Source organism: Equus asinus, chromosome 1 (genome assembly GCF_041296235.1).
Source record: "Equus asinus isolate D_3611 breed Donkey chromosome 1, EquAss-T2T_v2, whole genome shotgun sequence".
Lineage (NCBI taxonomy): Eukaryota > Metazoa > Chordata > Mammalia > Perissodactyla > Equidae > Equus > Equus asinus.
Window position 1 is genome coordinate 188117651 of NC_091790.1, and position 27570 is coordinate 188145220.

General features: G+C 40.2%; 1 protein-coding gene across 1 annotated transcript; it reads right to left on the reverse strand.

Moving 5' to 3' along the window:
- Positions 1-2459: 2459 nt before the first annotated feature.
- On the reverse strand, positions 2460-27570 carry SLC35B4 (solute carrier family 35 member B4). The gene is made up of 10 exons (XM_014839392.3): positions 27432-27570; positions 20985-21098; positions 18112-18214; positions 16926-16975; positions 14571-14652; positions 14283-14343; positions 12361-12470; positions 10949-11024; positions 8254-8329; positions 2460-7391 (listed from the first exon to the last, which is right to left on the reverse strand). The coding sequence occupies exons 1-10, from the start codon at positions 27506-27508 to the stop codon at positions 7145-7147; spliced, it is 996 nt and encodes a 331-aa protein (XP_014694878.1). The 5' UTR covers positions 27509-27570; the 3' UTR covers positions 2460-7144.

Sequence of the window (27570 nt, forward strand, 5' to 3'; positions counted from 1 at the left end):
AATAGTTGAAGGTTTATTATCAAAGTATAATTCAGGGATGGCATTTATCCAGATAGAGGAGATAACATAATTTAAATGCTTTCTGAGACAGAACTTGGAGGAAACTAAAAGAACGGTTAATGCATATATTAAGCATTCTGTAAATCACAGCTACTTAAGCAAATCATTGATAAAAGGCTCTGTGATTTAATTACTTAAGTTTCTAAACTGCATATTTGATATTGCTGATTAACCCGAATGCAGTGTGCTTCAGGTACCAGGAATACAGGGTACCTTCTGATGTGAACGTTTAGGAACCAGAACTGTTTCTGAGCCCTGTTTTGGGCTTTCTCAATTTTATTTTCTTCTTGCTCGTACTACAGAACAGATCACAAGTTTTAGGGGAAAGGTAGAGAACAGGATATGAATTCAAAGACACGTTAACATAATGGTAAACAACAGACACAAGACTAATTATTGAGTTAGCATGTAGAGCTCTACACCAAACAGGGAGACAGGGCAAGGAAGACGGTGAAGTCTCTTCTGAGATTTAGAGGTGCCCTGTGCAGTGATTAAGAGAGCGCAGAGTCGGGAATCAGTCTCCAAGGACTCAAATCCAAGCTCCAACACACACGAGTAACTGAGGCAAGTCTGTTAGCTCCTCTGTGCCTCAGTTTCCTTATCTGTGAAATGAGGATAATTTTCTAACTTCAGTGATTTGTCACGAGGATTGAATAAATTACTATCTGTCAAGCAAAGTGCCTCACACATGGTAAATATGTTTACTATCACTACCATGTCACTCACTCCATTTAATTGCTGGGATGAAATCCATTGTTTTACCAATGATAAAGATTCTGGGAAATTGATACAGATGTGTGGCCTGCACAAAAGGAATGTGTTCACACAGAAAAGTTCATTGTAAGCTATTGTGGGAAACAATAAAATTCCAGTAATCATCATCATAAGCTCCCTTAGCTAAGAACACATCTGTGCACCACAGAGCCACAGGCAATAATGAAGCCAGATGCTAAATCTTTGAAGTGCTGATTAAGAAACAATCAGACATGAACATAACTTAATTCTAATGATGGGATGATTTTATTAAATTAATTTGCAGATCAAGAACATCACTGAAAAGCTTTGACTATTAAATACTTGCATAGCCAGATGTGCTTTTTTCTCTCCTTTCGAGAGAAGTTTTGACATTAAGACACACTCATTTCATTGATCCCTACTCATTTCTGATAGTTGCTTGAATGCCCAATATAAGATGGGGACAAAGAAATCGGTTCTTTTCCGACATCCACCTATGTGCGGGCTTGCGGTTCATAACATTTTAGAGTTTACCACCCTCTATGCGGATGACTTGACTGAAGGGGCTTCAGGAGCAGCCGAGGCCATTCCAGCATGCCATTCCAGGCTCAGGACTGTTGAAGATCAAGGCCCGTCCTCCTGATAAAGTTGTGCTGAGATTTTTAAAAGATGAATTAGAATTATGCTATATTTTGTGCAAAATCTCCCAGTTGTTTTTCCCTGTAGTGTTCTCCACCTGGGGCTACTGAATAACGTGATTAAAAATAGACTGGGTGTGGTAAACTGCTTTAAAAGTTGCTTTCTCATTAAGATTTATTTAAAAGTAACAGACTGAAGATAAAGAGAGCTGGCCATTGCAGCATTTCAAAAATCAATGTGCTTCTATTAAGGCGGAGAGGTTTTGAGAGATGTGCTACAGAAACTTACCGCCATGACCTCCTAAAAGCTCCAGAAGTAGGCTGATCCTCTTTAAATTTCTGCAGTAGAAACAGACCTGCAGCCTGAGAAGTGGTTTGCGATCGATCCAGCTGCTAGGCATGAGGAAGACAGTTGCTTACAGTCATTTCTAGTAAAATGTATCACCACCACCATGCAAGGAAAAATTGGAGAGCCTTTGAAAGGGCACACTAGCACTTGAAAGGTAATGGTGATTGGAAACACCTGCAATAAATTTATCACTTTTATTAAGAAACAATGATTGTACAATTCAAGAGAAAAACCAGGTGTCTGATGAGTTGTTGCAGAAGGTAGAAAACCGCTCTTTATAAGAAATCATGGTAAAAAGCCTCATTCAGTTTGTTTGGTAAAACATTTTATTCACAAAACCTCCCTTTCCTCCTTCCCTCTGCTCAAATAACTCATAAGGCTGGAAGCAATGTTTGATATTTACACAGCTCCAAATCTGAATACTCACTAATGCCTTTTAGCTGTTCCACAGACACTCCTGCTGTCTAGCCCCCCGCCCCCCATCTTTGTTCTTAAACCTAAGACTAAGTGAAGAGCTCAGAGGCGGCACAGATTGAATCCCCACCGGCCCTCCCCATGCCAACGCCACGTGATCTGTTAGGAAATTCGACTTTAAAAATCAGCCTCTTTTTTGGAGGATGATGCCATTCTCTAAAATGAAAGCAACGAGCACAGAAATGACTTGTGATTGCAAGTGATACACAAAGACATTTTTATTGCGCTGGGGAATAACTACTGCTTCTCTCGTTCGTTCACAGGAGTCTTCTTTACATCTCAAGATACAAATAATTCAACGTGCCAAGGAATCATTACAACTTTTTCCTTAAAAACTATGGGTCTTATTTCTTCTGGCATAGACCACACTTCCCCCACCAGCTATCTCTGGTACCCTTGCAGCTTGCCTTACGTGATTAACATTGAGGACATTTGGCAGGATGGTCAGCGATTTAAGTAGGTAAAGTTCAGGGGAAGTGTCTCAGTATGACACTAAGAGACGGTGAACTCCAGGCATCAGGCGATACAAACCAACGACACCCGCCACGGAGATGTAGGGTCACCCCAGGCAGCCTACCTCAAACACGTTTAGGAATCTTTAATGCTGCCCTGATAGGCCTCTCCTTGCACTGAGCACCAATGATGTGAAGTGCTAAATATATAATGCTCTTTCCCCTACCATCAGGCAATCAGAGAGCAAAAAGCTGCAGACCCAAGCAATCCTAGATGTCTGTCCTCTATTCCTTCTCTGGCTTGGAATCTTAGGAATGTTTCCTCTTATCTGCTTTCTTGCCAACCAGCTGATGAAAAGTGAGAAGAGATATCAGGAACCATTAGAAGGTTTCTCAGAAACTTGAAGGAATAAGAGATCTTGGGGGCCATTCATTTATTCATGAGATGCAAGTCAGACACTGTGCTGGGGCTGGTAATACAGAACTGACTAAGACATGATCCCGGGTCCCTCCCTTCTCTGCAGTGCCTACTGTGAGGAAGCTGCTGGAAAGAGAGAACACATACAGTCTCCCACCCCAGCTTGGGATGTACTGAACATATCCCAATACTTATGACTAGTTCTTTTACTTACAAATATTGTCTATACTCATTTTCAGATGTCACGCCAATCAGTAATAATAGATTTTTTCTATATTGACAGTTCTTTTCAGCCTAAGAGTGAACTGCCACAGGTAAGTTCCACTCACATTTTTTAGGATAAAGCTATTGAGACTAAAATGCTCTGTTTATCTAATAAGGGCACAATTACTCATAATTTCATTTACTCCAAGCCAAAGAGAAACAAATTACAACAAACGTAGGCTCCTGATTTCAGATCTTGATGATGCGGTTCTTTTCGATGTGTAATTGTCTATCTGCTCAGGTCTTTGCGACATTTTCCAATATGTTGGATGGCCCACCGAGGAGTATGCCCACCAGCCCAGAGCTAACTCATTGGTTTAGAATTATTTCTGACCTCGTGCTTCCCACTCCCCCTCACCACAGGCATTTGGTACTGTTGAGTGAAGTTGGCTAGAGGTAAGGTAAAAAGAGCAAAATAAGAAAACTATTGCTTTCCAAATATACAAGGGACCAGTGGCAAAGATTCTTAGTCCCACTTTGAGCTGTAACAGAATATATAAATATTTTTACATCAATCCATCATGTTCATACTCATCTACACATATATTTACATACTCTGCCAGATATTCTCATCCTTATAGACACACACTCCTAATATCAAGGTTTAAAACAATGTATAATAAAATACATGCTACACAGGTAAAAATATCCTGTAAAAATCCACAAAAATATCCAGAGCCCCAAAGAACAGAGGCATAAACAGATACAAGATTATCGGTGTCGCAAGGAGAAAACTACAGGAGTGAAGGGAGGCTGCAGTGAAGACAGTGCAGGGCGGGGTTAGGAAGTGAAAAAATAGGGCAGAAGGGAGGAAACATGCCTAGGAAATGACCACAAGACATTAGAATCCTTTAACAACGTCAGATGATCTTCCCAGAATAGAAGAGGTGTGCTGGGAGTGGCACAGATCAACTCCACTTTCATGGCTTATCTTCACTTGTCCCACTGACCAAATTAAAGTACGGTAGCATTCCATTTTGGATAACTGGGCAGGAAGAAGGGAAAAAAAACTATTTGGATGGGGTCTAAATACTTTAGAGCTTGACAGAAACTTGTCAAGTGCATTAATGGTTGTTTTAGCTAGATGAAAAAGAAAATAAAGGATCAAAAATAAATTACTAATAAAAAATGAAAAAGCTAGCACTTATAATGCGACAAAAGAATTGTGATAAAGTATATGTAGAAATGAAATTAATACAATTCAAATATCCACTCTTTTCTCCTGTTACCTTATCAATGACACTGGTCAAGCTGGGCACAAGGGGCACACACACGCGCGCACACACACTACGTTTTGTGGCTAGTGTCATCTGGTATTCGATCTTTGCTCTAAGGGTAGAGTTTGGATGTCTTAAACATCAATCTCTTTTGTAAACAAACTATATCTTCTCTCTCTGGGGCACAAAGTTACATGGTCTTGATCCAGAGAAAAAGGAGAGGCATTTAATAGACATTTCTCCTCCAGTTATGTATGAGTCTGATCCTGACAAAAGGGTTTATTTGCCCCTTTAATAAAGGTTGAAATCAGTTTCAACCTGGATCAAAAAACCAGTTATTCAAGGGGAATAAATGGTTAAAAAAAGTAGTTGAAAAAAGTATTAACTATTATCCAATAGACATATTTACTTATATCCTACCACTAGAGAGAAGAATCAATTCCCAGAGCATATAAGACATTCTGTTCTCACAGGGGTTCATTTCATTGTATGAGTGCCCTACTCTGTCCATACATAACCTCTTGTTAGTAAGACCAGCAGAGGCGTTCAGACTTAGAGGAACACACACTTTCTAAAACCAGAATCTGAAATCTAATGGACCAAGAAAATGCTGACTGTGTACATCGACGTATTTCAATTACTAAAAATTCTAATATTTCCCATCAACATAAAAAGAGTGATAACTATGTTATGTAAGGCTCTATCCTGTTAAGAATTATCCTGTGAAGACCTCAGATATGTAGCAATCAAACAGCCCATAGGGACAGATTCTTCTATTAAGCCATAAGAAAAGTAGCTTTTGTTGTTTTTGTTTTTAAGGGGGTATTTAACACACGTTATTTCTGGCACCATCAGTCTGAGGAGCTCCACATACTTCACAGAAAGTACCTTTTGATTCCGTGAATGGGTTCACACCTAATTCAGCATCTTTTAGGGTAGACCCTTACGGGCACTGGAAAGCTGTCAACATCCAGAACAACAAATTGGTCTAAAAACCCTGTGACTTAGATGGAGAAATAGTACCGCCCCCCCAAAACCAAACCGGGGACCTGGAAGCCACGGCTCGATTTAAGATGGCAATCTGCACCCAGCACAAAGAGAAAGGCCTTTGTCTGTGTGCAAAGAGAGAGTGGCTGTTAATTAACTGCCTACCAAACAGCAGGTACTTGTGTGACGTTAACAAAGGCCCAGAGCTGAGTGAAAAGAGAGGAAAGAGAAACCTGATTTTCATGCTCTTCTCCAGAGTGATCACACACAAATGACACGAGAGCACACACGCCTACACACACTACACTGACATCGGTCCTCTTTCTCAAAAGTATCCCATGGGAGAAAAACCAGACCTTTGAAATGATGAGCAAAAGGGGGGCATGTTTCTATGAATAATAAAACACATACAACCCCCTACCCCCACAAATACCCATTCAAGAATAGTAAGAAACCTATAGGAAAAAAAGAAAAACTTCCCATTTTAGTTGTGATTTGACTTGATTGCTACACCACACCCACACCCACTGTACCTATTAGTCCCCTCATTAGCCTGGCTGGTCATGAATCTATCAGAGCTGCCACTCGGAGCTGAATCTCCTTGGTTAAGAAGCCGAAGACTTAACCTCCCGACCTGGAGCCAGCCCTGCGAGTGCCCGGCTGGGTCCAAGGGGGAAGGTGTGGCTCTCTGGGGACCCACCAGGGCCAGCTTCTCCGGGGCCATCCTGGCGTCATCAGCTCAGCTCTAGGCTCAGAGGCTTCGTGTAGAAGACGGAGGGAAAAAGTCTCTCTTTCCCAATTCACACACAGCCTTTCCTCCTTATTAACACTGCATAGAGATATGCTGCAGGTTTGTTCTAAGCACAGGGAACAGCAGATGTGAAAGCATATGACTTTTGCATAGGAAAAGAAAAAAGCAAAATGTGGGAAAGAGTTCCCACCAGTCTTGCTCCAGTGTCACCAGGGCTCGGCTCACAGAGACCACTGCTTCTTTCCCAACAAGCTGGAGAAAGTCCAACCCCAATATCACCGGTGTCTCAGTTCACCTGGCCCCTCAGTCGTTCCTGACGATGACGCCTGGAGCGTCCGACTGACTGCGAAACGCTGCTGTGGAGTGGAAAGCTGACAGGACAAAGGGACAAGGTCACAGGAAGATAATGACTGCTACGGCAGAGAATCATCAGAACAGCAACAAAAGGGCTAATCTTTTCCGAGACCACGGATATAAAACTAGCAGTGCTGGGAGCTCAGAATTCAACAAACAAGTGCAGTATTGAATAGTTCGGTAAACAAGACAGACATAACAAGTGAACAGGCTGCTCAGCAGTAGAGACTTCTTTTTTCTCTTTCAGGGTTGAGGAGTTTCTACTGGGAGTCCACCAATGTTGGTCTGTAGAGCTATGAGAAATCTGAGAAGTCCCCTCCTCCTGAGGTTTCTCTAGTACCTGGCTGGTTCAACACTGGGGAGTAAGTCAGCATTAATAGGAGAGAAATGGTGGCCAGACCCTCGCTCACGACAATGACACTCGTCTCTCTATTCCAGGGAGACCTCAGTTCTTCTTGTCCTCCTTCTGAGGCTGGCTTTTTGTGGTCCCTAGGTTGTTCCACACCTCTGTGTACATCAGGGTCCCAATGAAGACAAACAAGGTGCCCAGCCAGTGCCACAGAGTGAAAGGGTTCTGGAAGTACAGGATGGAAAAGATGAGGCTCACAAACTTGCGTAGAGTCACGACGAGAGTGACGGTGAGGGAGGCACATTCTGTGGTGAGGATGAAGACACCCCGAATGCACACGTACCTGTGGGGGGCGTTAAGGAGGTTTCCTGTAGACTACAGAGAGATCAGTGGGGAGCACCTTCTGACATGGCTCTTGGCTTAAATGTTCATATTCTGAGAACCAGAAAACATGGGGGTCGGCTACAACTGCTCTGAGGCTTGGTAGAATATCCTACAGAATTCCTGTCCTGCCATTCCATTTGTGGATCCCAACTCGAAACTGCCTGAAGACCTCCCATTAGTCTTATTCTAGATTCTTCCCACAGTCTACAGTGAAGGTCACCTCCCAAGTAATGACAGAGGGTCGCACTCTCAGTAAGGGAGATCACCCCACCTTTATTTGAGCTGGTCCCCAGCCCTTCCACCCTCTCCTTTGCAAAGAAACTATAGGGCAAATCTATGAGGTGACTTTAGAAGAATGAGGTCCAATCTGTTTCAATTGTTTCAAACATTTGATAATTTTTATAAAGGATTTAAGGTTATTCAAAAGAACCCACTTAAAAAAATTGTTTTAATTAATTTGAAATTTCTTTCAGAAATTTGTGGCAGCTTGTGAAATATGCTAGGATACTGGAAAACTCCAGGTAGAAATCACAGAACGTTCATGTCATAGACTGATCCTTAATTCTCCACTGACTTCCACACCTCCACCCAGAGCCTTTCCTTCATGGTGCCCTGGGACTCGCGGCCCTCCTGCACCACTAGCAGCTCTTTTGCCCTCCACAAAGGAGCTCACTGGATGGGTCTCTCTGTCTTCTGCTTACGGCAGAAGAGATCAAGGCGAAAACAAAACTCAGTTACTGCACTGTTAGCAGAAAAGAACAGAGGTCCCTATGCCAGAGTAACACAGAGAAGACCACACGGCAGAGGAGTAGAAAGGATACTGAGTGAAGACATTCATGAGGAGGTAGAACCACATGATGGGCACTGTCACACCAACGACTGGAACTTGATAGAGTTCTGCAAAGATTAAGAGGGGGGACAGTTACATCACTTTTGACAACCAAAGTTTTCATCTTTTTGAATGAAGCAATACAGACTGAACATAATAGAGATGGCAACTTTACTTCCTTTGCAAACAGATTTGGACCATACACCACTTCACTTACCTTGATTCCAGGCTACATCAGTCTTAAGAGTCATTACAGTGATTTCTTAAAACAAATTATAATTTGTTTTAATTTTAAAATAAACTTTTAACCCTTCACCTGAATACGACCCTACTTTACAAAGAAAGACGGTAAAGCACAAAAAAATTCAAAATGATATGGTTTTAACTGACAACACAAGAAGAAAGAACCAGCAACTAAATGCCATTTGGAAATATGTTCAATCCTACTTGTAATCAAAGAATTCTAAATTAAATAGGATTGTACTATTTTATATCTATCAAATTAGCAATAAAAAATGTATAAATATCCTAATCTGGCAAGGTGGTAGTGGAACTGGCAGCCATTCAGTTGGTGGGAGTATAAATTGTGGTGTTTTTTTAAAAAATTAATTTCACAATACTTATTAAGAGGCTATAAAAATATTGATACCCTGTTTAGGAATATAATCCTAGACAATACAAAAGAAGAAAAAAGTCCTGCATTCATTGCAGTACTATTTATAATTAGGAAAACTCTGAATCAATCTAAATGCCCACTGATGGAGCAATGGCTATGTAAGCCAAGGTCCTTGAACTACATGAGGCATTATACAGTCGATAAAAAAGATCATAAAGATGATACATAGCCTCGTTAAAAAACTCAGAAGAAAATGAAAAAAGCAAGTACAAAATTATATCTAACAAGGATTACAGCTAGGTGAGAATACAACATCTGGAAGGAAACTGGTAAAATGAAATTAGCTAATGTGTAGGGTGATGGAATTATAACTTTTCTTCCTTTAAATACATTTTTATGTTAGTTTTACAAAATGAAAGCTTGCACAGTAAATATTTGGGAGGAAATAAAATATTCAAGATCAGCGAGAATAAGGACATAGTAATCTTCAAAGGGTCAGTTTTTTAATATTGCTAAATTGTTTTGGAAGTTTGAATTATATAGCATAACTTAGAAAATTCTAACAAAGCGATGCTGAAATCTAGTTAGTAAACGAACATTAATTTTCTTTTGCAAAAAAATAGAAAGCTATATACATAAATAATTTATTATAACTGTAGGTCTGGACGGGTGGGGAATCCCAATAATCTGGTATTCTGTTGTCTTTGAAAGACTCAGCAAGTATTGAAATGAAGAAAGTTAACTAATGCTATTACTGTTTAATAACTTTAGAGCATCACTGTATTAATTTGCTGAGGAAAGAGACAATCAGTATGACTTAAAATATTTAGATGGATATTCAGGTCCCTTAGAAAATTCAAGAATAACAGGTTCATCTGAGACACTTGACTTCAAGACAAGCAAGAGGGGAAAAAAAAAATGTATATTTAACATGCAGATGAGTCTGAAGAAGTTGAAGGCAGATTCTAAAAAAATGTTATATTACTATCGAGCCCCCCGCAACTTTTAGAAGCAGCTTTCTAATAACGAAATCAAAATCAAAATCAATTCCAGGGGATTTGATTATGTGTTTATTTCAATAGCCCTTTGCTACTAGGGGCTCTCAGAGACCTTAAAAATCGCTGTGTCAAAGATCAGCTATATGTCAATTATATCTCAATTAAAAAAATCAGAAATGATTAATTCAGAGCCTTAACAAGTTTCTTACACACTACCTTCATCACACATTTGTTGGTGGGCAAATGGGAGAGGCGACATTGCAAACAACAGTTTACAACAGTTACAACTTGGTAACTCATGTTCAGATAGGAAACTAATGTTCACTTAGCACCCACCATCCTTCTACAGAATATACTTTCCATTTTAGGGATGAGCAACGTAAAGCCTTAATTTTAAAAAGTTTATTTGTTCCTTGTGTGTTCATTTGTCTGTATAAGACACTAGGCCTTTTAGTAGATAGTTAGATTACATATGTAATTTCTTTCAAGTTAACTGGCAATTTATAGCTAATTTCTTAAATAGCCACTTTAAAAAGTAAAAACTAACTTACACTGTATACATTTGACTTAATTTTACATATTTCTGCCACCTGTCTACCCTGTAGGTTGTTTGAAGCCCTGTCATAAGTTTTGCGTCCCTTTGCTCCAAGGCGGCTTGGACTGGATCTACGAGCAGGTCTGCCTTTCTCAGCAGAAAAGGAGGAAGAGGAAGAGAGAGAGCTGGACTGCTGCCCAACTTCTCATAGCTCCAGTCTCTGCAGGGGGTTATTACTATTTGTTTGCATTCTCAAAACATCAAACATTCCACATTCAAATGCAAACACAAAAGTTCCAAAGCAAAATAGAAAATCTGAAGATACTCTCTTACTTCATTTGCAAATAATTGAGAAGCGCCTGTAAAAGCTTTTGTTGCTGCAACTACAGATTAATGGGGCACTCTATTCCTGGAAGGGGGAAGCGGGGGATGGATGAGCTTGATAAGATCAGGAAAATGGCAGTGGTCAAGTCAAGAGCCAAACTGAGACTCTGCCTCAGAAACTGTCAGTAATGCTTTTGGATAACCCCAAACTCACCAGACTTATTGAACAGAACTGCATGGTCATAAATATCAGAAGCCAAGAAGATGAAACCAGGAAGTGGAAGGGCGTGCTATGGGAAGAAATAGTTCACATAAATTTAAATGCAAAAACATTACAGAATAATACAATGATTAAAAGTTTTACAAGTTGTTTGACAAGCAGTATCAAGAAAAGCAAGCTAGACTTCTTAATGTATCCAGTGCTTCTGACCACTTGACATTGTATGGCATGACATTAACCACAAAGTTACGGTTCTTGCCCTTATGGAGTCTGCTGGTCATCACATATAAAACAAAAAAATGGAGCCAGCATCCTTTCCTCAACAAAAGGGAATGAGAAATTTAAACACAGTCATTTTGCCCAAAGGATTTGCTATGTTTTACTATTTTTAAGGATGGTTCAGCAAATATGACATACAAATGACATACAATGTGAAGGCAGATTTCAGGGAGTTTAGGAAACTAACGAGAAAAAAGATTGGAGGACCATACGAGGTCAGGGAAAAAGAAACAAAGACAAGAATAAAAAGAGGTTGAAGAGGAAGGGGAAACATGAGGTAAGCAAAGGCTGGTGTGCCTGACGACAACTTCCCACCATCACCACAATACTGTTCAGGAATCACAGCTAACAGTTCCTGAACAGTTAACTGTGTACCAGCTACTATGTTAAAAGGAAGACGTGAACCAGACAAAATGCTCCTTTATTTCTTAAATCCCCAGTCACATACTCTAGCTCCAATGAAATATCTCAAATTGCTCATCTGCAACTTTAGTACAAAAAGCGGGCAGTGAAGGAATCCCTGAGGTCACTGACGCTGGAGGCAATTACATCACCCTGACCCTGACCCCGAGGGGCTGTGCCTTGGGGGTTCTCTCAACAGGAAAGAGGGAGCAGGAGGAGAAAAGTGAGAGGAGGTGGCTCTAGGTCAGCAGTTTAACACAAAGAAGCGGAAGCCTGTATGATTCACTCATTAAATTCTCCATCCAATGAACAAAGCCCAACGAGGGAAGACACCTCTCACCCCAACCCCCCAACTCTCTCAACGACTTCCTGCACATATGCCCCTGGGCCTGCTGTTTTTGGAACTTATCTTCCTTTTCCAGGTTTAAATATTGGTTTTAACTTGATTTCATCTGTAGGAACATTAGGGGTGAAGGTTCCCTGTCTCTTGGGGTTGCTCCTGGTTAGCAGACTCGTTTTCTTCACATTGACTGATCACGACGATCTCATGTAGAGAACCGTGGCTCAGAAGACACATTAGTAGCCCATTAAAAGTAGTCTGTGGGGCCCAAAGCAGCTTACCAGATAATACACTGATCCTTCAACTAATCAAAAAGATGGAATATTATGTTTGAAATAACATAATAACATATTTTCATATTCCTCAGGTTTAAGAAATTGCTTACATTATAAAACAAAGCCTCCTTGGAGTGTTTCCCAAATTGTTTGTATAGAGTCTCCTGGAAAATACCCATCCTCGCTGACATCAGAAGAGCAAAAGTGAGTGCGCCAATACCTGAAAGATGAACGTCGGGTTACAAGAGGCCTGCATGTGCTCATTTCAGATGTTTTCTTAAAAGAACATTTATTCATTAAGTTCTACAAATATCACAAACTAATTGTAGAACATGTACAAAATTGTAAAAAGAAATAAAAATCAACCACGATACTACAATCCAGTCCTTAATAGTTTGCTACATTTTTTTTTCTTTAAAGATTGGCACCTGAGCTAATGTCTGTTGCCAATCTTTTTCTTTTTTTCTTTCTTCTTCTTATTCCCAAAGCCCCCCAGTACATAATTGTATATTCTAGTTGCAGGTCCTTCTAGTTGTGCTATGTGGGACGCCGCCTTAGCATGGCCTGATAAGTGGTGCTAGATCTGCGCCCAGGATCTGAACTGGCCACGCCCTGGGCCACCAAAGCGGAGCACACAAACTTAACCACTTGGCCATGGGGCCGGCTCCTTTCTCTATACGTTTATGTATATATTTTATGCTAAGATGGTTTCATAATGAATATACACTTTTATATCTTCTTTCTCCATGATCTTTTTCCTGGATTTTCCTTCAAGTCACTCACTAAAATTTTTTTTTCAAAGGTATAATTTAATGGCTGCATATTATTCTATCATGTGGATGTACCATACTTAAATGTCTTATAATATGAGAATAGTTACATTACTTCCAACTATTTCATTATTAAAATCAATGTTCATTCTTATACACACATCTTTAAACAAAATGTTGATTATTTCCCTCAGATAAACTCTCATAAGGGAATTACTGAGTCAAAGGTTGTAGACATTTTAAAAACTCAATACATAGAGTTTTTTCCAGAAAGGTTGTGTCAATTTATACCATAAACAGTTTATATGAAAATGATTGTCTTATTGCACCTCAGCAGCAATGAGAATAATCATTTATTATCTTGCCAATATAATAGACCAAAAATCAAAAGGGACCGCATTTTGGTTTCAATTTGCATTTCTTGGATTACTAGACTAATGAGGCTGAACATAAAATTATTGAGCATTAATTTTTCCCCCATGCATTGTATGTTCATATCCTTTGCAAATTTTTATTTGATATTCTTCTGATAGTCCATAAAGATCCTTCTATGTTAAGAATAACAACCTAAAGGGATAAAGTTGCAGAGCCAAGAAGCAAGAATACAGTTCTTTCATTGCTCCTTCTCTTTCACTTGGTCAGTCGCAATCTATTATCACTATCACCGAATGCACCTGGAAAGAGTTTCACCTCCGTTTCACACACTGAGAAGGCAAAGCTCTACAGCAGTTGTCTAATTAACTCCACGAAGAGATACTTATACTTTAAAAAACTCCCCAGGAGATTCTGATGATCAGTCGGGTTTGGGAACACTGCCATATGGAACAGCTAAGTCATGAAGAAAATAAATTTAAGATTTAGAAATGGGACCTTTGGAAATTTTAAAGAGTCAAGTGCTGCAATGTGCCCTTCTTTTGTAGAAGCTTCTACTCAGCAAACAGATCATGAAGAAATGGATGACACTCTCGGCACTGCTCCCAGAGAGTGAGATGGACAAGCAGTCAGGTACTTTTCTTTCTCTACCAGTGGCGACCAAGAAAAACATGGATCCATGCTGTAGAACACATTTCCATGAACGTGGACATTTTCTTTTTTCATTTCTGGAACATGAAGTTTCAGAGATATATGATCCCAGGTGCCTCTCTCTTCCATGGTATAATTTGTTTAGCTGAAGCTTCTTGCCAAGAAACATGTCCCTTAGGAAGAAACTCAGCAAACAGAACTGCAGAGGCAATTAACTTTATTGTAATTACTGTACTTGCCTAGTAACCACCATGCAAAGGCCTGGAATCCGTCACTCTCACTCGAGCTGGACTGGGAAGTCTGGGAAATAAGAAAAAATACTAGGTACAGAGACTGGAACTACAGGCAAGGTGCCCAGATACAAGGGAAATATTTATGTTACCCATTTCCCTCCACTAGTCTCTTTCAGAGATTTGAATCCCTGTATTACACAAGCATTTAAATTTACTGCGTCATTAATAAGTACCTGGGTCTCCAGGCCCTCATGGCAAGTACTGAATATAAACGATTTGTGAATCGATCCTTACCACCTGCTTTGCTGACATGAAAGTGCAAATAAATATCCCCACAGACACCAGGGCAATGGAGGTATATTTGAATATACTGTATCTGCAAAAATAAGAACAACACCACCTTAGGAAAGCACAGATACGAATTTCCACATTTTCACAGTCAGATGGCGCATCAGAGTACAAACCACCAAAACAGGATCGAGCGGTCGCTTCCCAGCAGAGTCCAAGTTAAGTCTGTGCATGGAAGAATCAGGATGCTGACTGGTTTCTAAACAACGCCTGTCATGGTGTTGTTTAAAATAGTTTGTTTCCAATAGTTTGTGGACAAACAGACTGTTTCATCAGAAAACAAACACAAAAACAGACACAGACCAGACATGACATTCCATTCCACTCTCAGAAGTCCAAACGAAAGCCTGACAGAGACCTTAACTGGCACCTGCTGCTTTTCCTGTCCTCAGGGAGCCCACGCCTGAGTGTGAGGAGACACACCACACAAGAGGAAGAATGGAGTATCAGGGACAAGTAGCAGCATTCAATACTCAGGAAATAACTCAACCGTCCAATTTCAGGGAGTGTATTTTTTTAAAGTCTCTGAATGACTTAAATGTTGTTTTTAAATGTTGTCATAACTGGATAAAGGGAGGAACATTAAAAACTAACAGGACTATTGGCAATAATAACAGTGGCACTTCAAATTAACTAAAATAGTATCATTAACATCCCTCTCCGAGATAAAGCAAAAGGCCTCAGGAAAGAATTAGGAGAAATTAAACTTACAAGATGAACCATCCGAGGTTTTCTACTCAGATACTGTTTAGTTCTGGTCACAGCACCCCATAAAAGGCCCAGGGAACTGGCTAAGCAGCAGAGCAAGGGGCCAAGACCCCAAGCTAGAGAAGAGGGGCGGGTGAGGAAACAGGCTGCTGGAGGCAGATATGAAAATAACGGAAAATCAAGACGGACAGGTTTATAACTCAGGCCTAAAAAATAACGAAGGGCGTGGGTCAGGTAAATATAGACCTGGCCTCCAAATCCTGGAATGAGGAGCACACTATGAACTTGAGGCACTCTCAAGTTCAATAACTCAAGATAAATAAAAGGAGTTAGTAGGTTACTAATTCACGGGACTGGATAGTTACCTTAGGGAAATTCCTGCTCTCTGGGTGATCTACACTGAAGAGAGGCAAAAAGGCTTACAGAGACTCAAGATGACAGACAGGTAAGTTCTTCAGGGAAACTGAGATGTCTGAGAAACACTCCTGACATTTTGGGCACTATCAGTGGAATACATTCCTTTAATAGGTTCTTTTGTATCCCTGCTTTGAGCTAAGTCAAAGGTTGGAAAGACCACAGGTCTGTCCCAAGATGAATTCTGCGCTACCTAGAAGCACAATGGGTACTTCCAATGCAACGAACCTGACAATATATACATATGCTTACATGCAGAGAGCCTAGCAAAGAAATCAACTACAATCCTCCTTATCTGGGGAATACATAAGCCTCAGGAGAGAAAGAGTTCCTGATAAGGAACCTGGTAAAACAGGACAATTGTCTTTTTTATGACACAGCCTTTATTATTTAAACTCTAGGTTCTTACCCTCTGAATTGATGGCTACTTTCCAAGCTGGTATAGAGAGTTCTAATGCTGGGGGTGGATATTGAATACAGTGAAAAGTTGGCATCAACTTGTATAATTTTAGTCTTAATAGTAATGGTGAACTTCCCCTGAGGAATGTTCCAGACTGTTTGTGCTGTTTCTCCCCAATGCCCCTCTCCCTGGGAGTGAGGGGTGAGGCTCAGAATCAAGGTGGGAGACAAATACTTTCTCATGACTATTCTTTAGTTCATTTTGTAGTACTTGAATGACAGCACTGTCCCACAGAACTTCTGTGAAGCTGGAAATGTTCCATATCTGGGTCCTCCAGTATGATGACCACTAGCCACATGTGGCTACTGAGCACTTAAAATGTGACTAGTGAGAGTGAAAAACTAAATATTTCATTGTATTTAATTTTCAATAACAAATTTAAATGTAAATAGTCACATGTAGCTAGTGGTGACCATATGGGACAGTGTAGTTTCAGATCAATTGGCTTCATAGGAGAGTATGGTACTAAAGATTCAAGGATGACAAGAGCTAATTAGTTCTACAGAGAGAAAATGTGGCTCCAAAGCCACAGGTGGGGCCTTTTACCTGATCCGATGCCTCAGAAAGGTACGTCATTGTCACAGAGAGAACTAAGAAACAAGGGTGATGGCCAAGAGCAAACGTATCACCACTACGAGAAGAGGAATCCAGATGGCTAGCTTATGGCTGGGGCTCTGGATATCCTTCCTATACATAAAATATAAAAGAGCATTCTTTACCTTTTCTTCAAAATGATAATTCCTAGAATCATGTTGGCAATCAGAGAACCCTGTAAAAGGAGACAACAGAGAGTTTTAGTGTACTACGGAAAGACAATAACATAATTCCAGATGGACATGGACAAGGGGGACAGACACCTGATGGATAATTAGCAAGGTTCAGGTGTTCTTATGATGGCAAAAAGTATAAACCAGAAAAATCTATCATGTAAAACAAGGAAACCTTTGAAAGATGGTAATGAGAATAAAAATGATCAATTCTCAATAACTGGTCATAGCTGAAGCTAGGGCTAGCAGGAATAAATTAAAGACTTATTTTTGTCAAATTTTTTAGTATCTAATTTATGAGTTTTTAATAAGCTTCTCCTCACCCCCAGCCTTAATGAAAGAAGTCGTGCAGGGGTCTCCCTCCTCTCTGGAAAGGTGTCGCTCAAGCAGCAAAAGTTTATTGAAAGTCTATTATGTGCTTGATGCTTTGCAGGTGACTTAGTAATTAGAATTACCTCTAGCAAGTCCCTTTAGGAATAGCACGTTCGAGCTCACAAAAATCTCAGAGCACAGAGACATGCTCTAATTCCGATCGTCACCCATCCTGCATTCTGCTGCAGGTCTCACCACATCCCCCTCGAGGTCTCTCCTGCTCTTCAGGCGACACTCTGTTCTTATTTACATCCACACTCAACACAGCTCTCCCACCACACAAAATGCAAAGAAGAAAACCTCGCTGCTCTGGGAGAAGCCTACCTCCATCAAGAACTTCCATTTATTTAATGATCTTAAGTCTCTGCTTTAAAAAAAAAAAAACAGAAAGAGAAGTATCTGTTTCATGTACCAGAAGCAAATGTAATTTTATGGAAGAAAGAAACAAAAAGTAAGAGATGAGAATTCAGCTAAATAACACTGACAGCAAGTCTAAATACAAAATCAACCAGATGAAGGAAATTAAAGGTAAAATCTGTTTCCCAGGGAAATTTTAACTTTTTATTCATTACCCATAAGACTTCAGATAAATAAAAGTAAACTGTTTACTTTTACATTTCTCTCTCTTCGCCTTACTTCTCAGATGAAAGCCAGCCTCTGTTCCCTCATCCACGAGACCTCTTCTTAGACCCTAGTCTTTACTACAATCCACCCACTTGGCTGTATCTTCCAGAGTAACTTAGGCGTGTGAGCCGGCAGCACTTACAGATCGAAATATCATGTGCAGGGGCATGGCGATGTTGAGATTCAGCGCATAGTTGTTCACCACGCTGACCGTGAAGAACATGGTTACCATCACAGCGTAGTACCTGAAATGCAGGCAGCACAGCTCAGCGCACAGAATCTATTACTTCAAGAAAAATCAAGTATAGAAGGAAATAGATATTTTTGTTTAAAAAAGTATTTTGCTTATTTCCGCTGTAGTAAAAGATTGTATTACTATTATAGTGTGAAGTCAAATACATATAAAGTGAAGTCAAGCACATATGAAAATACTTCACAAAGCCAGACTAACTTGGAAGAAGCTTGAATCATAGAATATGTTTCAAGAAACACTATTTAAACATTTTTCAAATGTACTATTTTGATATTTTTCAAGCAACTGAAAACTAGGCTATAAAAAATGTTACCCGATAGACATCAATAGGTTTTTAAAAGTAAGTGGATAATTTTTATTATTGGATCAGTTCTTTGTATATAATTTTCATATACCTCTAAAGAACTTGAAAATGGTTAAAATATTTCCTCAATACAACACATGTTTATACTACTAATTTTCACTTTTTCTAAAGAAAAGATTTGCTAAGTTAAGGGTTACTTTCAGCCTAGCAACTGTTAAAATTGTCTCACATTCTGAACCAGTGGCCTCCAAATTAATGAGGACATCGTTTGACTGGTATAGACTTCTATTTAAAATCAGGCCCCTTGGTTTTTGAGCATTTATAGGTCTTTAAATAATAAAAAAAAAAAACTAAAAACAAATCCTGTAACCCTAATAACTTAGAAAGATGAAGAGATAAATAGAAATGAACACTTATAAACAAATAAATGAATAAAATAAATAATTTTATATTTGTATGTCCCCATTTTGCTCTGGAAAATAAAGATGCTTTTCATATGTATCAGGTCAAACCATATAAAACTATATATTTTTTTGTAGGTCAAAAAGGGTTCAATCAGCAATTTCATACGATTCAACCTAATACATTCAAAAAGAGAAAAAACAATATTTGAAATACATGAATAAAGAATGCAGGGCAAAGGTAAATAGGTGGTTCCATATCCTTCCGGAAATGTTGATCTTTGAGCACAGATCCCCACCCTTTTTCACCTTTGCACATCTGAAGGATGTGACAGCATGAGTCTCAATTATTTTCCCTGATAAGAACCTATTTTTCATTGCTGGTTAGGTGTGGAGCTATATGCTTTAATATGTTGTAGGCAGCCACACCATGGCTAAGTTAACACAGTCTGGAAAGTTTGAGAAGCTTTACAATGAATACAGAACAGTGTTACACACACGCAAAATTACTGGCAATAGCTATTTCACAGCTTCTATGTAATACACTACTGGTGACTTCACAAGGTTTCTTGCCAAATTTTCTTAGTCCTGTCTTGAAAAGATGCCATTTGGAAATAAAGAGAGTTCATCAGTTCTTTCAGGATAATCAATTCCAACGATTCCACCTTGCTGCCTACACAGTGCTGCCTAGAAATTGCTCATGGGGATGAATGACATGAGCAAGATTTTGATTATGGTTTCACAGATAGAAAATAAAACAGCCAGCACAAATGGGACACAGACGGGAACATGGCTGTTAGGGCAAGGTCATGGGGAGCCTCAAAGGGCAGGGAGTTTTGGCTTCACTCTGAACCTAATGGTGACTGGAGTGCTTGTGAGAGAGGGTGCCACCATACAACGGTAGGAAGCTGAAACGGAGGGATGAAGAGGTGATGGGCTGGAGTTCAGTCTGCTAGGGTACCATTATGAAAGTTATGGTGAGAGTAACTATGTCCCTGAACTATGCTAGTGGCAGCCAGAATGGAAAGAGATAGTAGAGGGAGGAGGGAAAGTGTCGGAGGAATCAAAAAACCCTGGTCTTGGGAGCAGAAGTTTTACGCAGATACTAAAGCCAATGAAAAACAAACAAAAAAAAAGTATTCAGAATATTCAGCATCACATTGGGAAATTTAAAAATACAATATTAATAACAAAACTCAGCCAGATTTTCTATAGCAGGTTACTCAGGAATGCTGCAAAATAACACCAACAAGGATGAGAATTAACCAGTCCTTGGATACACTGGCACCAGAAGGTCCCTCTCAAAGGGACTGAGTGACCCTATCCTACTAAATACAATTGGATGGATTACACTTTTATTTCAAGTCTCTCACAGCAAGAATGCTGAGTTTTCAACACGTTGTTTATTATAAGAACAGCTCTGTTTTCTATTTGGCCCCGTGAGTACAGTTATGCAAATCTGGACCAATGGACAGACGCATGGAATCAATAGTTTTGCCTTAGCTTGTCATTCATTTTCTTTTAATTGAGGTGAAATTCACATAGCATAAAATCAACCACTTTAAAGTGAACAGTTCCGTGGTATTTAGCACATTCACACTGTTGTGTAACCACCTCTATTTATTTCCAAAAGCCATTTGTTTCTAAAAACGAACAATGAAACCACTCTTAGCATACGTGATAACTTTATCAACATGAGGATAGCATACATAACTATTTAAAAATTTTGTGGTCACAGTAGGCCTTTAAGTGACCATATACGATGCACACAGACACGCGGACACACAGACACGCGGACACACACACACACACATTCACATGTATACACTGTTGTCTCCATCATAGTTATTTTAAGTGTTGTAGCAGGAATTTTATTCTTAAAACAGGTTCCCTGGAGTTTCACAACATATTAAATTCAGAAAATGAATTATTATTCTACTGATATCTTTGATACAAATCTTATAAAAGCATGTGTCATATTCCTTTTATGTAGGTACCAGAAAAGCTCTTAACTTTTTTAAAAAACAAAAGCTAAAAGAGGCTTCAATGAGCCCTACCTTATTGGGATAGCTGGCCGCTTCCTTCCCAGATCAGCTTCAAAGAGGAAGCCTTCCACAGCGATAAATAAAAATTGTGCAAATGTCACAATGTTCCCGCATCCTGGATGCTTCCTGTATAGTGAATAACAACAAAAAAAGTCACAAAAAACTGAGATAAAGGACACTAAGCCTTGTTATATGGATAGTTCAGAATAACAGGGAAGATTTCCATTACCCACTGTCCTTCTTTATCTCAGTTTTCATACCCCAGACCACACTCATTTAGCAATATATCTCACAAAGAATGTCAGGCTTTCTCATGTCACTCTTGCCTCGGTGTAGCAGGCCATGAGGAAGAATCACTGTGATGTGCTCGTTCCTGGAACTACGACACAACTTTGCTAGTAAACTGTAGGAAGCTGGTCACAGGTTCTCGTTAGGGTCCTCACTTAACCAAGAGAGCTTTAGTCAGGATCCTAGTCAGCTTAGGCAGCAAAGCCCAAGGACAGAAATATCCTCAGGTCTCCTAGAATGTCTAGATATTCTCCCGACCAGGAATCTCCGAGACTGCTGTCAATCAAAGACACGTACCCAGTGTTGATGACAGGGACATTACCTTAGATAGCATCCCCACCAGGGGCAACAATTGGCTTGTGGGGTGGGGTGGGGGGAATTTTAACTCTTTCTGTAAGTATAAAGCACAGATATACACACACTATATACACCAGCATACAGTATATGTGGAGGGGTGATTAGGGAAAAAAATGTCTAAGCAGTGTTTCAGAGCTGGGGAGAAGCAGAAATGAAGAAAAGATTGAGAAATGCCACTATAATCTACTATTCCCCACAACCCTTAACACAGTGTTTTGAATACATTAGACACTCAACAAATGTTCCTGGAATTCAATCGAACCTCTTCAGTGATCTATGTAAGAGTTGGGGAATCTTCCACAGTGACTATTAGGAACAAATTTAGAAGGTGGAAAATTCCTTTGACATCCTTCGAGTTACTTAAAATGTTTGTGGAGGATGGCCTGGTGGCAGAGTGGTTAAGTTTGCGTGCTCCACTTTGGTGGCCCAGGGTTCACGGGTTCAGATCCCGGCTGTGGACCTGCACACCACTCATCAAGCCATGCTGTGGTGGTGTCCTGCATACAAAATAGAGGAAGATTGGCACAGATGCTAGCTCAGTGACAATCTTCCTCAAGCGAAAAAAGGAAGATAGGCAACAGATGTTAGCTCAGGGCCAATCTTCCTCACACACACACAAAAATGTCTGTGGTTTTCTCGAGCTTGTCCTCTCTTGGGCTCTCCTCAATCACTGGAAGAAGTACAAATCAGCAGTTGTCTTTGTTTTCCTGAAGCTTCCAGATTTCCCATATTACCAATACTCACCAGTCTTCATATTCTGTATTTTCATCTTAACCAGAGACATTTACCTGAAGCCAGTGATTAAAGGGAGTTAACTGTATTATCATATATTAACATAACGCTATTTATTAAAAACAACACCATTCTCCATTGGTGGTACGAATATTAAAAAGCAGTGCCATGATAGACAAATTCTTAAACACATCCATCAGGCATAAAAATAGACAACTCCAGGCATAAGCCATCCTCATCCAGAGCTATGCTTACCATCTGAAGCAGGACTGTCGCTACCATTCCTGCCTGTGAAGGTCTCCTTGAGAACTACTGCTTTATATGCAATTCAACCATTTCTTTTACCACTTCTAACGTTCAAGGGCCAGGGCTAAACATTGCAGGAATCCATAAACAATTGTGTAAAACATCTATCTCATTCAAGGAGCTAATTAAAACCATTAGCCTAAATATGAGGGACAGGAGGAAGAACTTGAGCTCTAGAAAGTTCCAAGCGTAGTGCTTTTCAACTCTGGCTGCGCTTTAAAAACCCATCCACCCGAGGAGCTCATCCTCCCAGTTCTGATAGGGTTGGTCTGGGGTGGGGCCCTGGAATCTGTACTTTTGAAAGCTTCCCAGTTGATTCTAAGGAGCAGCTGGAGTTGAGAGGCACTAGCGCAGGTCTGGGGAAAAGAGGGGAGGTATGTGAAGAAGATGAGCGGGTCATTCCCACGTGGCCGTCACAGGGTTGAGAACCACCGTGCTCCACTGTGGTTAAATGTGCACAGGGACATGCAGGATCCAGCTCTGTCACTCACCCTGTGACAGTGGAAGTTAATTACCCTATCTATAGTTTTCTTACCCTTAAAATGGGAATAGTGTTGGTGTCTATCTCATTGGTTTATGGCAGAGTAAACATGCCAGTCCTAGAAAAGCACTTAGCATAGTGCCTGCCACACAGGGAAAAAGGCAAAGACTAGAACCACAAGGATGAGCAGGATTTAGAACCTTATGTCCTGAAAGGTCATCAGTCTAAGTATAGTAACCTTTTTAAAGACATATGGTCCAATTTTTCTCACCTATAAAATGAAAGCGCTATATTTTTAACCTTGTAGTGAGGATTCAATGAGAAAATATACATCAAGTGCCAACCATGAGACTTAGCCAAAAAGGGACACATTCAGTTTCCTTGCTTTCCCTTCCATTTTTACCAAAAGCCTAGGCCAACTCAGTTAAAGAACAATTATCAAGGACATATTATGTGTAAAGTTAGGTGCTAGCTGTGAGGGAGCGCCCAGTGTGAAGGAGCCCTGATCCCTGGCTTTAAGGAAACGACAATAGGATGAGGGAGCCAAATAGACTATGAGACAGTGAGAACCCAGCGCCATACAGGGATGGTCAGAGGACCAGCCATGTCTCATGCAGCTCCGTGCCCCGCTCTCTGGGCACAGTCTGGACTTCACTCAAGCAACAGAATGAACACGGAGGTGCCTCACTTTTAGCAAATATGATCTAGAATATTAGGATTGTACGAAAGATAAAAAGAAACAACTTATTTCAAAAAATGACTCGCTTTATAAGTGTATTCTCCATAGGACTTTTTAAAAGGAATCATAATAATTTTTAATTTTATCTTTATTTTATGGAGGTAGGTATTATTATGCCCATTTCATCGCTAAAGACACTGAGGGCCACATGGTATTGAGTTGGGTAAGTCTCCCAGGGCCACATGGCAAATAAATGGTGTTTGTGACCCCCTTATTATTGTTATTATTGTTATTATTTTTATAATTCAGTGGTTTTTAGTATATTTAGAGTTGTGCAGCCACCACCATTATTTACTTTTAGGACAGTTCCAAAAGAAATCTCATACCCATAGGAGTAATTCCTATTTCCCCTCCCCCCTCCCTTGACAACCCTAACCTACTTCGTTTCCTACTCCATTTCCATAGGAATTTTAAATCTCCCTAATGAACTCACATAATTCAATTTAAAAAAAAAGTCAACTTATAGAGCTTTTTAGGAAGACGTTGTATGGCTACCAATGAAACTATTTATTTTAACTGGAATAATTCGTTTTAAAACTTCAGAGTAAAAACTTGAATCCTTTTCCCTAAATCCCTTGTTTTCTTGAACTTTATTTCTCTTAATAATCATTAACTGCAGTTTCTCTTACTTTGAATCCTCTTTGGCAGGAATCCAAAGTTTTACCTTTAAAAAAACCAACTTCGAAGAGAAAGAATTGGGCAGATACTTTATCCCTCTTGTATTTCTTATTCTGGATTTAGGAAACTTCCTTAGTGGATTCAACATTATGTACTGGATTGAAAAATAAAATGGGGGATAAAGAAAATGTTTCAGATTGGTTTCCTGCCAGAAGACATGCAACCCCTCGCCTAGTTAGTTAGCTGGCGTGGGTGTACTTTGTTTCCACGGTGGAAGGTAAGGTCTTTCAAAAGGGAGATCAAGGACTCATTCATTACGTTGCATCTACTGCATGGTGCTTTATATTTTATTATGGGTCCCAATTTTAGGTATAAAAATCTGAAAGAAAAACCTAAATTTGTTTTCCAGTTTGGGGAAAGTGGCTAAAAATGTTTGCTTCACCCTGCAAGTCACAATAGCATTTCCTTTTATATTTAGTGTTCTTCTTGCCACTTATTGGGGCACCTAATGGTTCCAAGGAAGCCATACAAGAAGCACAGTTCCTGCTCTATAAAAATTTATGAGCTTTCCACGGTGGTGTCCCAAGATAACGTCACAAATTATGAGAAGGCTAAATCTACAAAGAACCTTAAAGACCATCTGGTCCAAGCAGCGCTTATTTTATTGATGTGTAACATGAGAAGTCATGAGTTGTCCAAGCAAATCAAGAAAAAGCTGCTATTCGGTCTGGTGTACCATTCAGGAAATTAGTAAATGTACCCCTCACCACTTTATGAAAACCTATTGCTATATGCAAAATACAGATTTATAAAAAGATAAATAAGGAGTGATGATTTATTCACAAATTACTCAGTGTTCTAAATAGAAGCTCCTATCATGCATGGAAACATTCTGTACAGTTAGATTTATCCACAACTTTTCAGGAACAGCTCATAAAACAAGATATATTTGTATGAAACCAAAGTTGTCAGAGAGAAGGGGAAGCAGAGGCTTTGAACATGCACCTCATTTAATCCTCCAAACGCTATGAGGCTGGTAGAACCATCACCTCGCTTTTACAGCTGAGAGAACAGACACAGGAGGTCAAGTAATTTAGCTAAGGGCTCACAACTAGTAAAGAGGGCCTTCAGTTGCCAGCATATTCTGAAATCATACAGGCTTTGGCAAGATTTAATTTAATGGCATAGTCAACGTGAATATTACACTATTATTCTCTGACCTTCATTTCCATGGCTGGCCTGATTTTATCACTTTTTTATATTTTTAAATCAATTTCCAAAGTGACCATCCTTTGAAGTGTACTAGCTTACAGCCAGATACATTCTTTTCTTCATCTTCGTTTTGTGTGTGTGTGAAGAAGATTGTCCCTGAGTTAGCATCTGTCCCAATCTTCCTCTGTTTTGTATGTGAGTTGCTGCCACAGCATGGCTTGAAAGGCAGTGTAGGTCTGCACCTGGGATGCGGGCCTGCAAACCCAGGGCCACTGAAGCAGAGTGGGTGAACTTAACCACTAAGCCACCAGGCTGGTCCATTTTTTTTCATTTTCCTATTTCTCACCATCTATTTCCAAGAAGACAAATAACAGATCTTTATCAATGCTTTCTGCATAATAAAATTCAAGCTCTGTAACTGCAAAAATTAACGCCACATGGAGTTTACCTTAAGTAAACTGGTTGCTTCAGAATGACTTAATCAATGGTATCCTTGATTAAATACATTTCTAGTAGGCACCACATGGGGAATTGGGTGGCCAAAACCTATGGGCTGCTCAAGTTCAAAAATTATCAGGAGGTTGAAAAAGATACTGGACTAAAAGTTCAGATATCCTGGATTCCAGTTCTGCCTCTGCCACTTACAAGTAAGTAGTAAAAGACCATCTAACTTCTTGGGACCTGTTTCACTTTCAGTAAAACAGAGACTTTAATTCTTGACCTATCTTGTACACAAGATTGTTCTGATGGTCAATAATAATTTCTGATGGAAATAATGTGTAGATTCAGAAACATGGCACTAGATAGCACCATAGAGATAATATTTTACAGCAGAGGAAAAAGGAGGTCCACAGAGGCTAAGGGACTTGAAAAAAGTCACACAGCCAGTGGACGACAGAGCCAAGACTAAAATTCATACCTTTAAGATATTTAGTCCTGAGCCTTTTCCAGTCCACCTGTTGACTTTCCTGTAACAGCTTCTATCCACTGAACTTTGCACATTACTCAATATTACTTGCATGTCACCTCAATAAAGCTAACCCAGTTTCCCTTTGGGAATGTGTCACAGTCATTCTTAATTTATAAAGTTACATCTCAAAATGCAAGCTTCCCAATGTAAAGACTATAACATCTTAAAGCTGGAAATGGTCTCTGGGGTCAATTGGGTGGATCTTCTGTATAAACAAGAATCTACTACATCGCTGAGAGGTGTGTTTGGGCAAAGCACTCACAATCATCTCTAAAGCCAATAAAACAAATGCTTTGCGGGCCACTTTAATACAGATGAAAACTTTCTTTGCAGCGTGTACAAAATCAGACTACTTTATAAGTCAGGAAGCTTTGCTTAAGTCAAACATGAGGCATTGACGGTATTGAGAAAAGAGCTGGAGGAACTTTTCTGCCTCGAGTTCCCTGCCGACCTTGGACCAGTCATGTGAAAAACTCTCCTGTGAAAGATGGGTGACGACAGCAGCACCCCAAGCCTTCCGGTGAGAGGGATGCTGTGAAAGTGTTGGACGGGAGAGCGGAGGGTGCGCAAGACGACGAAATAGCCAGGTCAGCAGGGTCCCGGGCTGCCCCGAGCCGACGGGGGCTCAAACCGTCCCACCCCCGCCCCGCGCCGCGGCTGGGGGCGCATCCGGGGTTCGGCGAGCGGGGGCGCCTCTCCTCCGACTTCCTCGGCGCAGCCCCGGGAGCCAGGGGGCGGTCCGCGGGCGTCACTCACCGGGCCAGGAGCTCTAGGAAGATCACGTTACTGCAGCAGCCTGCGAACACCAGGCCCACCGCGATGGCCGCGCGCATGGCCGGTGCGGGGGAAGGGGAGCGAGCGCGTAGAGGAAGCGCCCGCCTAGACCGCTACCCCA

Bases quoted from the DNA above. Each gene is read 5' to 3' on its own strand.
- SLC35B4 (XM_014839392.3), bottom strand. From the start codon at position 27,508: ATGCGCGCGGCCATCGCGGTGGGCCTGGTGTTCGCAGGCTGCTGCAGT. The intron at 16,976-18,111 runs GTAAGTGCTGCC...CTCCTTTTACAG, and splicing joins TGCACATGATATTTCGATCT to GGTTCTCTGATTGCCAACAT. The intron at 7,392-8,253 runs GTATCCTTTCTA...CGCCCCCCACAG, and splicing joins CTCATGAATGTCTTCACTCA to GTACGTGTGCATTCGGGGTG.